The sequence below is a fragment of the Podarcis muralis genome, chromosome 7 (assembly GCF_964188315.1).
Source record: "Podarcis muralis chromosome 7, rPodMur119.hap1.1, whole genome shotgun sequence".
Classification (NCBI taxonomy): domain Eukaryota; kingdom Metazoa; phylum Chordata; class Lepidosauria; order Squamata; family Lacertidae; genus Podarcis; species Podarcis muralis.
This window is the reverse complement of record NC_135661.1, coordinates 85,461,039-85,475,156: the sequence shown is the minus strand read 5'-3', so window position 1 is coordinate 85,475,156 and position 14,118 is coordinate 85,461,039. Positions and strand designations below refer to the sequence as shown.

Genomic DNA, 14,118 nt, shown 5'->3' with positions numbered 1-14,118 from the left:
GACTGTGGTTTTCCTTGCTGCATCCCCTTTGCTGGGTTGCTGCGCTGTGGGAACCACCGCTTGAGGCTTCGTTTGGCTGCTGGCTGGGCTTTCTGCCTTTGGCTCGGAGGGGCTCAGAAGTTGAACATACCTGTTTTTGGAAAATCCCTTATTTTGGCTGCTGATCCCTTATTTTCGAGGCTGCTGGTCCCTTATTTTCAAATCTGTAAGTTGACAGCTATGACTCTGACCCATTAACCTCCGCTGCCATGCGTAATACCTTCAGGAGAGGAAAAGGAGTAAACTACACAAATCCAGAGCGGAGTCCCTAAGGCGGTTGGATGGTGCCTTGTACGCCAGCTTCCAGCAGGTCCTGCAGCCAAGCTGGTGCCAAACGTCCTGCTCTGCTTTCCTTGGGACCACATCAGTGGGGCCGAGAGAGGGGTCTGGTCTTCTGGGCTGCCCAGGACCTCCATGCACACTGCCCAGGCTTGCGCCCCGGGGAGCTCACTTGGATAGCTGCTAATGCAGTGATTTGACTTCACCCCTGGAGGCGCACTCCATTGCCTCTCGAGACAGACAGATGCCAATGGCTGTAGTGGCAGCGAGGGCAAGTCATTGTTTCGGAGACCTTATACCAGAGGTCGTCAAACTAAGGCCCGCGGGTCAGATACGGCCCACCAGGCTCGTTAATCCGGCCCGTGAACCTTGCGGACCCTGCAGCCCGCTCTGTCAGTCCCCGCGCTAAACAGGCACGGCGCAGAGACTGACTTCCGTGACGCGGCACAGCTTCTGATTGCAGCCAGTCAAAAGCCGCGGATGCCTCTATGCGGGCAGCGATGCTGGCGCGGCTTCTGATTGGCTGCAGGAAGCCTCTGGGCACCGCCCCTACCTTCGCGCTGAGGCGGCTGGTTTTGTACTTTTCTCAGAAGATTGATAAAGAATGTATAATTATTTTGGTAATTGTTGTGTGTATATTAGTTGCCAACGTGTTGCATGAGTCGTACTACTATCAGCAGCACAGGTGGCATTTTTCTAGCATTATTGTATTACACCATGGGTAGGCAACCTAAGGCCCGGGGGCCGGATCCGGGCCAATCACCTCCTCAATCCAGCCCATGAACGGTCTGGGAATCAGTGTGTTTTTACATGAGTAGAATGTGTCCTTTTATTTAAAATGCATCTCTGGGTTATTTGTGGGGCATAGGAATTCATTCATTTCCCCCTACAAAATATAAACTGGCCCCCCACAAGGTCTGAGGGACAGTAGACTGGACCCCTGCTGAAAAAGCTTGCTGACCCCTGCCTTACACCTTCAGGGTAGCCTTCTTCTTGGCCCCATGCCCTTTTGGGCTACAACTCCCATCAGGCTGCTGCCTGGGGCTGATGGGATTTGTAGTCGAAAGCACTGCCCCCCCCCAGTTGCCTAGAGCAGCAAAGTTGGGCGTGTCTTTGCATTTAGTCAGGTTCAGCTGGCAGGCTCTGCTGCGAGGTAAAACAACCCTGTTAGGTAGTCCAGCAGATGAGGAAGAGGAGGAGATGGAGGGAAATGGTGTCTGTCTCAAGACCACATGGATTGCCTGTAGGTGGGGCCGAGGTGAGACTTGAACTGGAGGATTTCTTGTGCTACAGCTGTCCTTGTGACAGGCTCCATGGGAGACTGGTGACATTCCTCTTCTCTCCCCCCCCCCCCATCACGTATATAATTTTTTATTAAATTTCTCTAATTTACATTTCATTCATTTAAACAACCTCAAATCAGTGACTTCTCTTTCTGTGGAACATACCTTGTATGGTATGTTCATTTTACATACCATAAGGTAAAGGGACCCCTGACCATTAGGTCCAGTCGCGGACGACTCTGGGCGCTCATCTCACTTTACTGGCCGAGGGAGCCGGATTACAGCTTCCGGGTCATGTGGCCAGCATGACTAAGCCGCTTCTGGCGAACCAGAGCAGCGCACGGAAACGCCGTTTACCTTCCCGCCGGAGCGGTGCTTATCTACTTGCACTTTGACGTGCTTTCGAACTGCTAGGTTGGCAGGAGCTGGGACCGAGCAACGGGAGCTCACCCTGTCGCGGGGATTCGAACCACCGACCTTCTGATCGGCAAGTCCTAGGCTCTGTGGTTTAACCCACAGCACCACCCGCGTCCCTTTTTACATACCATACATCCCTGCATATTTTACACGAACTAAACCATTCAGTAATCCATTGTTGCATCCATCAAAACTTATTTACACTGTTGAATTTATCTTAATGCTTTTTTATTGTCTTGCGACGGGGGAGGGGGCCTCTTCGATAGCTTTTGACCAGCCCCTGCCACCTTCTCTCTCAACAACCCCAGGTAAAGAGACCATGCTGCGGCAGAAGGACTATGAGACGGCCACCCTGTCGGATATCAAGGCCCTGATCCGGAAGCACGAGGCTTTTGAGAGCGATCTGGCGGCTCACCAGGATCGTGTGGAACAGATAGCGGCCATCGCGCAGGAGCTCAAGTACGCTGTTCCCCAGGCTGTTCCCCACCCCTGGCAAAAGCAGCTCTTTTTCTGGGGGCACCTCCACCCAGGCTATGCCAATGAGCACACATAATATTGGGACTGGGGGCGCCGTCGCATCCATGACCGGCTTGTGGGCTGCTTTCCATTGGGACATCTGTTTGGCCACTGTGAGAACAGGAATACTGGGCTGGATGGGCCCTTGGCCTGGTCCATCCGCCAGGTTCTTCTGTTCTGAACTTGGCCTTGAATTCCAGCCAGTTAAATAAATTTTTATTTATACCCTGCCCTTCCCAGTTCAAAAACCGGGCTAAGGGCGGCTAACAACAAATTTAAAACACTTACCGTATTTTTCGCTCTATAAGATGCACCGACCATAAAACGCACCTTGTTTTAGAGGAGGAGAACAAGAAAAAAAATATAAAAAATTCCTTCCAGTAGCACCTTAAAGACCAACTAAGTAAAAAATTTTTTTTCATCTGCTGGGTATTTTAGTTCTAAAAAGGTTTGCTGTAGATCTCTTAGGTGAGAGTCTCTGTCTGTAGAATTGGAACAGATACGGCTGTAACGTAGTGCCTGGCTATATACAATGGACTGTTTGGTATGTTTGGGATGGTAGCTAGAGGCATGTAGATATGTTTGTCGGTCAGTTGGTTTACGGTATAAGGTGGTGTCTATGCGCCCATCCTGTATTTTTATAGTAGTGTCAAAAAAATGTATTTCTTGCATAGATTGATTCATTGTTAGGTTGATTGTGGGGTGAAATCATTGAATTTCTGGTGGAAGGTGTCCAGGGTCTGTTGACCATGTGTCCAGATGATAAAAATATCGTCAATGTATCGCAGGTACAAGAGAGGTTTGAGTGGGTAGGAGTTTAGGAAACGTTCTAAATCTGCCATGAAGATGTTGGCATACTGTGGGGCCATGCGGGTGCCCATTGCTGTGCCGCTGATCTGAAGGAACAGGTCATCACCGAATTTGAAGTTGTTGTGGGTAAGGACAAATTGGCAGAGTTTGGTGGCAAAGTCCGCTGTGGTTTTATCTGAAATGGTGTTCCTTATAGCTTGTAAACCATCATTGTGTGGGATGTTGGTATACAGAGATTCCACATCCATAGTAGCTAGTATAGTATTGTTGGGAAGATTATTTAAAGATTGTATTTTCCTCAGAAAATCTGTGGTGTCACGTACATAGCTGGGAGCACTGATGGCATATGGTTTCAGAACAGTGTCCATATAACCGGAGACACCCACTGTAATACTGCCAACTTAGTTGGTCTTTAAGGTGCTACTGGAAGGAATTTTTTTTGTTTTGACTGTAACAAGAAAAAAATATTCTCTTCCTCTCTGCTCAGCGCCCCTTCAGCAAAGCGGCAGGAGAAACGGAGCCCCTTCCATTTCTCCTCCCGCTTCACTGAAGGGGCGCTGCGCAGAGAGGGAAAGCTGCGCAGCACCTCTCCAGCGAAGCGAAGCCTGGAGAGCAAGAGGGATCGGTGCACACCCATCCCTCTTGCTCTCCTGGCTTCAGCAAAACCTGTGCAGCCTGCATTCGCTCCATAAGATGCACACACATTTCCTCTTACTTTTTAGGAGGGAGGGGAGTGCGTCTTATAGAGCGAAAAATACGGTGATTGTAAAAGCAGCATAAAATACAGTATTAAAAATACAGATCTAGGGCAGGTGTTCTTCAAACTCAGGCCCCAGGCCAGGAAGAACAGCTAAGAGCTGTTCAGCAGTGGAACGGACCACTTTGCAAGATGGCACTGTCCTTCATTGGAGGTTTATTACGCAAGAGTTTGGATGGACATCTGTCAGGGATTTTTTACCTGCAGTTCCCGCATTGCAGGAGGTTCGACTAGATGACACTTGGGGTCCCTTCCAGCTCTGTGGTTCTGCATCGGTGGACTACAACTCCCATCATCCACAGCCATCTTGGATCAGAGACCAAGGATGATGGGAGTTGCCGTCCACCCACCACAACTGGGAACCCAAAGTTGAATGAAACCACGACGCTCGGAGCAGCCTCCTTGCTGAAACTATCAGACTGCCGCTCTAAAGCCAGGACACTTGTGGCTTCCTCCTGAGCCAGCCCTCTGGCCCCCTCGAGCCCAGACAGTAAAAATCCCAATTTCAGTCACTCTGGGCTGTGTGCACATGCACATTTATGCCGTAAGATTTTCCTGCATCCTGTGTAAAGGAAACATCAGCAGCCTCCGGGCCCTTTAGAAAGCTTCCCAGCAGCCATTCCCTCGCACCGCCCAGGCCCACTTGTGTGTGTGTGTGTGTGTGTGTGTGAGAGAGAGAGAGAGAGACTCGAACCGTCTTGCAGCAAGGGGGCCGACACAAAGAGACACTGTGTGATATTTCTGGCAGGTCGAAAATAGCAACCTCGCCGCCCCTTTTCCTTTCCGTTTGTCACTGAGAATCCCTTTCCAATGCGTCCTTGGCTCCTGCACAGAAACGGCTGGGATCACCTCTCCTTTTGGAAAGAGTTCCTAAAAGAGTGTTCTCTTCCACTTGCACACACACACACACACGAGAGAGAGAGAGAGAGACAGTGCCCCTATTGTTCTCCTTCCCTCCTCCCTTTGTGTGACACTAGAATGTGCTTATTGTAAGAGTTTGCTGCAAACTTCTTCGTCCTGCCCACCCCAACCCCTTCTCCCTGCCCACCCCCCCAAACTCGGATAAACTCGCGCACAGTTAGTACACACACAGGCGAGAGCCATGAATAGCGGCTCTTATTCCCGTGGCTGGGAATGGCAGGGAACTTGGAAACATGGATGTGTGTGGCCCGGCGGCATGGCTTCGTGGGGGAGAGAACACACACACAAACGCCTCTCTTGCAAAAAAAAAAAGCGCCTTGAAATAGCGAAAGCGCCATTTGAAGGCCGCCGAAGCCTTTTCACCCTCCATCTGTTGCTTCGGGAGTCGCTAGGCAATAAATACCCTTCTCTCCCACCCCCTCGTCATGAGTTAGACACGGATCTGAGGTTAGGGGTGTTCTGCCTGAAACCAGGCACCCTGTTTCCCCCGCGTGTCTTGTTGCTGTGGCTCCGCTGGCCCCTTCCCAAGGTATTTCGCTTGGCAAACCTCCCGGCTTTTCTTTCTCCATCCCGAACGTGTAGCGACATGCAGCCTTCCAGAGGAACTCTGCTAAAAACGTTGCATTCAGGCCAGGGAGGGGGGGGAGATGTTGGCTGGGAACGTGCCGCTGTTGGGGCTGGGCACTGGGCTCTCTGGGCCGGGCCACCCCACCCCGCCCCCCAGAGACTTTGGGAGAGAGCTCCCAACCCATCCGCCTGGTGGGCAGAGAGCCTTGAAAGGGGGGAACAGCACCCTCTGGTGCCCGAGAGCTGCCACTGTGTTGGTTGCGCAGCAGCCGGGCTCAGGGAGGAAATAGATGCATGGCGTCTCTCGCACCCGGTTGCTGCTTTCCTGCATATTTCTGTGGCTCAAACCCACAACCCTGAGATTGAGAATCTCATGCTCTGCAAACGGAGCTATTTGTTCCAATAATTAAAGCACCACAGGTGTGCTCTAAGCAGAGATCACGACCTCTGCAACAAGAGAGCCTTAAGAATATACCGTATTTTTCGCTCTATAAGACGCACCAGACCACAAGACGCACCTAGTTTTTGGAGGAGGAAAACAAGGGAAAAAATATTCTGAATCTCAGAAGCCAGAACAGCAAGAGGGATCGCTGCGCAGTGAAAGCAGCAATCCCTCTTGCTGTTCTGGCTTCTGGGATAGCTGCGCAGCCTGCATTCGCTCCATAAGATGCACACACATTTCCCCTTACTTTTTAGGAGGGAAAAAGTGAGTCTTATAGAGCAAAAAATGCAGTAATTTCTCCTTCTTTTCTCCCAAGGTGTTTGGCCCATTGTGGTTGTATGAAGGCCATGGGGGGAAGAGAGCTTAGCCCCACTGGCCTGGCCCCAAATAATGCCCCCTTTCTCTCTGCCCCACAGCGAGTTGGACTACTACGACTCGCCCAGTGTCAACACCCGGTGCCAGAAGATCTGCGACCAGTGGGACTCACTAGGATCCTTGACCCACACACGGAGGGAAGCCTTGGAGGTGAGCCAGGAGGCTCCTGCAGCTTGCCCCGACCTTCAGCCGGGGGCGCAGGGGAGAGTCGGCGCTGCGTCACGGGACCCGATCACCTGACCCATTTCTCTCCTCCACAGAAAACAGAGAAGCAGCTGGAGACCATTGACCAGCTCCACCTGGAATATGCCAAGCGGGCAGCGCCCTTCAACAACTGGATGGAGAGCGCCATGGAGGACCTGCAGGATATGTTCATCGTCCACACCATCGAGGAGATCGAGGTAGGAGGAGGGGGTGGAAGGTCACCAGGCGCAATTCAGTTGCCCCAGGAACGTGCCGGTCAGTAATCAAAGAGAGAGCTAACTCCTTGTTAGCCAAACACGATCCCCGCAGGCTTTGTTGACTGCAGAGCAGCGCATTCTTCCTCCGTGAAAATCAGTTGCCAAGACTGAAAGGCCCTGCCTCTCACCAGGGCTTTCCCCCAAGCAATTGGAGACTGTGCCTACATGCCAACCTCTCCTCTGCCCTTTTCACACCTCTCCTGGTTCTGGGGAGAAGGGGAGCTTGTCACAGCAGCAGCAGGAGGACACACCAGCCAGACTCACCTCGGCCTGCCTCATCTCCAGCCTCTTGATTCTGAACTTCTTTCTGCCACAGACTCTCCCTGCTCACTAAGCCCTGTCACCCCTTTGGCCTCTGACACCTCCTCTTCCTGGTCTTCTCCCTCTGAGCACCGGTCGTTGTCCCACCATCCCTCCCTGGGCTCTGAACCTCCTTCCGCCAAGGTTTCCCAACTCATTCCTATTGGCTAAACCTATTTGGTGTTTCGCAACTTTCTGACTAGTTGCAGGACCTTAGCCAGACCTAGCAGAGTAAACTCAGAATCCACGGAAGCATTTGGCGACTTGGCTGCAGACAGGATAGACAAAGCAGGAACCAGGAACTTGTAGTTAGGTGTTTATTATATACAGTGGACTATTTATAGGAATAGAACACGGATCTTTTGCTAGCTCTCTCTCACACGACTCACAACTCCTACACTGACACACAGAACTCTGAACCTCTGAACTCACGAACTAACACATTCCAGTTAGTAGACCACTAATTATCACTCCCTTGAGAGAGCTTGACCAATCAGGGAGCTGTCTCCATGTCTCTGTTATCACCAGGCAGACTTACTCCTTCAGGATTGCCTTCTGGCTGTCTACCAAACCTTAATTGACTCCGTGTGAGTAGCTGCACATACTCAGATTCCCAACAGTTCCTCCCACCACTCCTCAGAGTCCAACTGCTCCATGACACCAGTTCAGAGAATCTTGGGTACCCAGGACTGGGGAAGCTCACCTGAGGCTTGGAGGACCCATCACCTTAAGGCAGCTTCCTGCATCCTGACTTGGTATAAGACAGATTCATATGCCTGTACATGAAGCTGCTTTGACGTGACTTTAAAAGCCAAACAGAACTTGACAGGCGGTGCTCTGCCTCCTGGGTCGCAGCATCATAGCATTGTAGAGTTGGAAGAGACCCGAAGATTTTAATCTAGTCCAACGCCCTGCAAGGCAGGAATCGCAGCTAACAAACCCCTTTTTCTCCCAGGGATTGATTGCAGCCCACGATCAGTTCAAGTCCACCCTTCCCGACGCGGACAAGGAGCGTGAGGCCATCCTGGGTATCCAGAGCGAAGCGCAGAAGATTGCAGACTACAACAACATAAAGCTCTCCGGGAACAACCCGTACACTTCGGTCACTCCGCAGATCATCAACTCCAAGTGGGAAAGGGTGCGTGGAGATGTCTGGATGGTGTCACGAATCCAGGCAGAGTCCTGGAGGGAGATGGGGGGCGAGAGAAGACGCCCAGCTGAAATGGCCCACGGCCAGTTCGGCTGGTGGGAGACACTGGGGGCTGACGACCCAACTCTTTTTGTTCTCGTTGGAGCAGGTCCAGCAGCTGGTGCCAAAGAGGGACCACGCCCTGCAAGACGAACAGAGCAAGCAGCAGTCCAATGAACATCTGCGCCGGCAGTTTGCTAGCCAGGCCAACATCGTGGGGCCTTGGATCCAGACCAAAATGGAGGTGAGGGGGCTCGGCCCGCTGCTCCCAGCTTGCCCCACAGGAGAATTTGGAGAGGTGCAGAGAGGAGAGATTTCCGTTTCGTTCCATTTTCACTATCAAATGGTTACACCGCCTTTCTTGTAAACACAAGGCAGCTTACAAGCCTGCAAGATAGACAGCAAAGATCACACGCCTAATAGCAATCTCATCCAATTCTTTAAAAAGTCATCATAAAAGCATAAGTTAAAAATAAACAACTTAGATAAAGCAATATTCATTAGGCCATTAGAATACAGTGGTACCTCTGGTTGCGAACAGGATCCGTTCCGGAGGCCCGTTCGCAACCTGAAAGGAATGCAATCCTCGTCTGCGTGTGTGCGGGTCACAATTTGCCGCTTCTGCGCATGTGCATGACGTCATTTTGCGCGTCTGCGCATGCACGAGCAGCGAAACCCGAAAGTAACCCTTTCCAGTACTTCCGGGTTGTCGTGGGACGCAACTTGAAAACGCTCAATCTGAAGCAAACATAACATGAGGTGTGACTGTATAACAGTAAACAGTTAATTTAAATACCAGCAAATAATGATTAAACATTTTACACTTATCAGTTAGAATAAAGAATTACTAAGGTAATTATTCTTTCCCCTGATCAGGCGGTCGGGGTAAGCTCCCGTTGCTCGGTCCCTGCTCCTGCCAACCTAGCAGTTCAAAAGCACGTCAAAGTGCAAGTAGATAAATAGGTACCACTCCGGCGGGAAGGTAAACGGCATTTCCGTGCACTGCTCTGGTTCACCAGAAGCAGCTTAGTCATGCCGGCCACATGACCCGGAAGCTGTAAGCTGGCTCCCTCGGCCAATAAAGCGAGATGAGCGCCGCAACCCCAGAGTCGGCCACGACTGGACCTAATGGTCAGGGGTCCCCTTTACCTTTACCTTTTAACCACTAAAAAAACGGCAGGGCACAACACATAAAATAACCATGAAACCAGCATCAAATTGAGAAGCGAGGGCACACAGATGACGAAAATGTTTTTTGAAAATATCCCTGAACTCCTCCTCTCTTCCCAGCTGCTTTTGCTGTTCTCATAGTCAAGGTTTGAGAAAGGCTCTCAGGTTCTGGAGGGTGGGGCAAGGCAGGTGGGAACAGCTGGAGCTCTGGAGCATCTGTACAGCGTAAGAGCCAACAGTGAGATGTGTGAGCCAGGAATCGCCCATCTCTCACCACGGTCTCTGCTGCTCTGAGAGCCTTTTGGGCTGGTGTAGCGGACTTGCAGTATAATACTAGCTATGCCCACTGCTTGAATTAGGGGCAGGTCTAAAAGCCAGGAGGTCAAGCTAGTTCTGGGCAGGATCTCTGCTTGCCCGGCCTGTTTGCCCTGACACGGCTCCACCTTCTTCTCTCCCCCCTCCGCCAGGAGATCGGGCGCATCTCCATCGAGATGAACGGGACCCTAGAGGACCAGCTGGACCACCTGAAGCTGTATGAGCAGAGCATCGTGGATTACAAGCCCAACATCGACCTCTTGGAGCAGCAGCACCAGCTCATCCAAGAGGCGCTCATCTTCGACAACAAGCACACCAACTTCACCATGGAGGTGAGGGCAGCGTGGGGACGCTCTCGGCCAGCTAGCCAGACAACCGGCCGCTCTCGTGGTTTTTTTTCTGGCAGTTTGCATGCCGGGGAAATGGGAGTGGGGGAACAGGCCTCGCAAAACTGATACAGTGGTACCTCGGTCCTCGGAACGTCTCCGTTGACAAACGTTTCGGAACCCGAACACAACGAAAACCCTGAAGCAAATGCTTCCGTTTATGAACGCGCCTTGGAAATTGAACAGCTTCCACTGCGTACAGTGGTGCCTCGCAAGACGAAAAGAATCCGTTCCGCAATTCTCTTCGTCTAGCGGTTTTTTCGTCTTGCGAAGCAACCCCATTAGCGGCTAAGCGGATTAGCGCTATTAGCGGTTTAGCGGCTATTAAAGGCTTAGCGGCTTAGCTGCTAAAAGGCTATTAACGGCTTAGCGGCTTAGAAAAAGGGGGGGAAAGCGGGGGGGAAATGGCGAGACTCGCAAGACATTTTCGTCTTGCGAAGCAAGCCCATAGGGAAATTCGTCTTGCGAAGCGCATCGCAAACGGAAAACCCTTTCGTCTAGTGGGTTTTCCGTCTTGTGAGGCACCACTGTACTTTTCAATTTTCTCAGCTGAATCTGCAGACAGCCCTTTGCGCCTTGGTTTTCGGACATTTCAGAACTTGAACGGTCTTCCAGAATGGATTTACGTTCAAGAACCGAAGTACCACTGTAGCTGCTTTTTCAAAGAAGTAACTCACTCTACATGAGGCTAACCCAGAAACCCCAGCGGGTGCAGAATGCCATGGCGAGGCTCCTTACGGGGTCATCGCCGCGGGATCACATTCACCCAGTGCTATACCAGCTGCACTGGCTCCCGGTGGAGTACAGGATCAGGTGTAACGTGCTGGTTTTAACCTTTAAAGCCCTATACGGCCTAGGACCCTCGTACCTACGGGACCGCCTCTCCTGGTATGTCCCACGGAGGACCTTATAGTCTTCAAACAAAAACATCTTGGAGGTCCCAGGCCACAGAGAGGTCAGGCTGGCCTCAACCAGAGCCAGGGCTTTTTCGGCCGTGGCCCCGATCTGGTGAAACGCTCTGTCACAAGAGACTAGGGCCCTGCGGGACTTGACATCTTTCCGCAGGGCCTGCAAGACAGAGCTGTTCCACCAGGCCTTTGGCCAAGGCACAGTCCTTTGGTAATCCTCACAGAACTCTAGCCCAATGGTTGCCATGAATTTGATTTTTGATTTGATTTTAAAATGAATTGATTTTAGAAAGCTGTGTTATTTTTATTGTTGTTAGCCACTCTGAGCCCGGCTTCAGCTGGGGAGGGCGGGATATAAATAAAAAATTATTATTATTATTATTATTCAAAGAATAAATGGCACAGACAACAATGATAAAGTACTTTAGTCGAAGCCATTTGGAAACGTATAGGAAGCGTCTCAAGCCCAGGGAGAGTTTCCAGGGCTGGCTGCCGGTTTTAGGGTTTCGGGCCTGCACCAGCCGGGCTCGTCTTCCTCGGCCCTTTTGCTGAGTGGGGAGGCTTTGATTCGGGGGTTTCTGCCTAGTTCTTTACAAAGCAACCCTTGTTGGGCTGGGGGAACCCTCTGCCCTCTACCAGATCTTAGCCCCTGATAGGTCCCAGGTGCAGATTTCGGCTTTGAAGAAGGCAGTACACCGAAGCGGGTGACTTATTCAGCCTTGCCTCTTCCCCTCCTGCCCCGAACTCTTCGTTCCCAGCATATCCGTGTCGGGTGGGAACAACTCCTCACCACCACAGCCCGGACCAGCAACGAGGTGGAGAACCAAATCTTGACCCGGGACGCCAAGGGGATCAGCCAGGAGCAGATGCAGGAGTTCCGGGCCTCCTTCAACCACTTCGATAAGGTAACCTGAGTTTGGCGCAGGGCTGGGGCCTCGCCGTGGAGCAGCCGGAAAGTCAATTTTGGATGCAGAAGAGTCTGCCCTCTGTGTGTCTGTTTGTGCGTGTGACTTTCCTGCCTCTGATCACTAAAATAAAGAATGAAAGAGAGGAAACTCCTGCCCACAGGAAAGGGTCCGTTCCCTCAGATTGAAAAATGCCAGAGGCTGGCACCAGTTGGAGGGTCCTCTGAGCTCAGCCTTGTAGCGCTGCCATGAGTGCTTTTGTTTACCTTAATTTCCAGGCCAGGCTTGTTCTTCACGGTTTATATTTTTATTCCACCTCTTCTTTCAAAGGGCTCGGGGTAGTTGCAGTCCCCTCCTTGTATTTTATCACCACCAACCCTGTGAGGTAGGACCGGCTGAGACAGTAGCTGCCAGCTCTCAGGGTGACTCTGCTTGCTCTTGGCAGAATTTTTTAAAAAGGGTTGAACGGTTTGGCGCTCGAGCTTCCAGCCGCTTTTCTGCCGCCCAAATCAGACCTGTTCAATTTGTGTCCAGAGGAAACTGGCCAGGCCTTTTGTTGGCATCTGTCTGTCTTGAGAGACAACGGAGTTTGCTTCCAGGGGTGAAGTCAAACTGCTGCGTTAGCAGCACCCAAGTGGCCTCCTCTGGGGCACAAGCCTGGGCGGTGTGTCTCGAGGTCCTGGGCTCCTGGACGACAAGACACACACACACACCGGACTCGCTGATGTGGTCCCAAGGAAAGCAGAGCAAGACGTTTGGCACCAGCTTGGCTGCAGGAGTTGCCGGAAGGAGGCGTAGAAGACGCCATCCAACCGTCTTAGGGATTTGTGCAGGGTTTCCTCCCAAGCCTTCCTCCCAGAACGTTTGCAAGCACGAAGTGTTGGTGCTGACCTTTAAAGCCCTAAATGGCCTCGGTCCAGTATACCTGAAGGAGCGTCTCCATCCCCATTGTTCAGCCCGGACACTGAGGTCCAGTGCCGAGGGCCTTCTGGCGGTTCCCTCACTGCGAGAAGCCAAGCTACAGGGAACCAGGCAGAGGGCCTTCTCAGTGGTGGCGCCCACCCTGTGGAACACCCCCCCCCAATCAGATGTCAAAGAGAACAACAACTACCAGACTTTTAGAAGACATCTGAAGGCAGCCCTGTTTAGGGAAGCTTTTAATGTTTGATGTATTACTGCATTTTAATGTTTGGTTGGGGGCCGCCCAGGGTGGCTGGGGCCAGATGGGCGGGGTATAAATGGTAAATTATTATTATTATTATTATTTTCTCCCAAAGATGTCCTGCAAAGCAGCAGAGGTTTAAGCTCAGAGTTTTCCTTCTCCTAGTTGGACTCCCTTCCCAGGTTGACAACCCCCCATAGAAGCCAGTGTTCATTTTTTCACGGCTTGTTGCCGCACGTCTGATCAGAACAGGTGGTGTTGTGAAAGTCCTGTCTCTTTTGAGCCCCGCAGCCAGGTCCTTGAAGCAGGAGTCCCAAAGGCTCTTCTTCTTCTTCCCCTCCTCCTCTGCCCACTTCCTGGGCCTGCGGGCTGGAGCTCCCCCCGAGAGCATCCATGAGAGTGCTGGAACTAACGCCGTGTCTTTTCCCCTTCCCCCCTCCCTTGTCGTGTGCACGTGGGCTCTCCCGCCCTCCTCCCCACCCCCCTCAAATGTGCATGCCGCGCCCTCCGCCCCTCCCTGCGCGTGGCCCGGCGGCAGGACCACGGCGGCTCCCTGGGACCCGAAGAGTTCAAAGCCTGCCTGATCAGCTTGGGATACGATGTGGAGAATGACCGACAGGTACCCGATGCCCGTTAAAAACCGCGCAGCCGCTCGGCGATCTTGCAATTAACCTGATCTCCTTTCTCTCTTCCTTCACCACGTTCGTTTCTCCCCACCATCAAACACCCACTTTTCTTCTTCCTCCTCCTCCTGCCGCCTTGTCGTCGCCGTGTTTCGTGTATCCGATTTGTGTGCCCGTGTCTCCCCCCCACTTCCCCTGTCGTCTGTTTACGTGGCATCTCGATGGCTTCTCCTGACTGATGTTCTCTCTTTCTGTGTCTCTTTCCTCCGTGGGGCTCTTCGGCCCTCTCTTCC

General features: G+C 52.0%; 1 protein-coding gene across 6 annotated transcripts in view; it reads left to right on the top strand.

Moving 5' to 3' along the window:
- The window catches only part of ACTN4 (actinin alpha 4), a 136,499-nt gene that overhangs the window by 115,978 nt on the left and 6,403 nt on the right, over positions 1 to 14,118 (top strand). For 4 of the 6 annotated variants that reach the window (XM_028742068.2, XM_028742066.2, XM_028742069.2 and 1 more), the window contains exons 12-19: positions 2,327 to 2,477; positions 6,448 to 6,556; positions 6,667 to 6,807; positions 8,123 to 8,305; positions 8,466 to 8,600; positions 9,994 to 10,173; positions 11,894 to 12,040; positions 13,741 to 13,821. In XM_028742068.2, the coding sequence (XP_028597901.1) occupies positions 2,327 to 2,477; positions 6,448 to 6,556; positions 6,667 to 6,807; positions 8,123 to 8,305; positions 8,466 to 8,600; positions 9,994 to 10,173; positions 11,894 to 12,040; positions 13,741 to 13,821 (1,127 nt within the window). The remainder of the gene's footprint in view (positions 1 to 2,326; positions 2,478 to 6,447; positions 6,557 to 6,666; positions 6,808 to 8,122; positions 8,306 to 8,465; positions 8,601 to 9,993; positions 10,174 to 11,893; positions 12,041 to 13,740; positions 13,822 to 14,118) is intronic. The other 2 variants (XM_028742070.2, XM_028742072.2) reach the window with 1 other exon arrangement.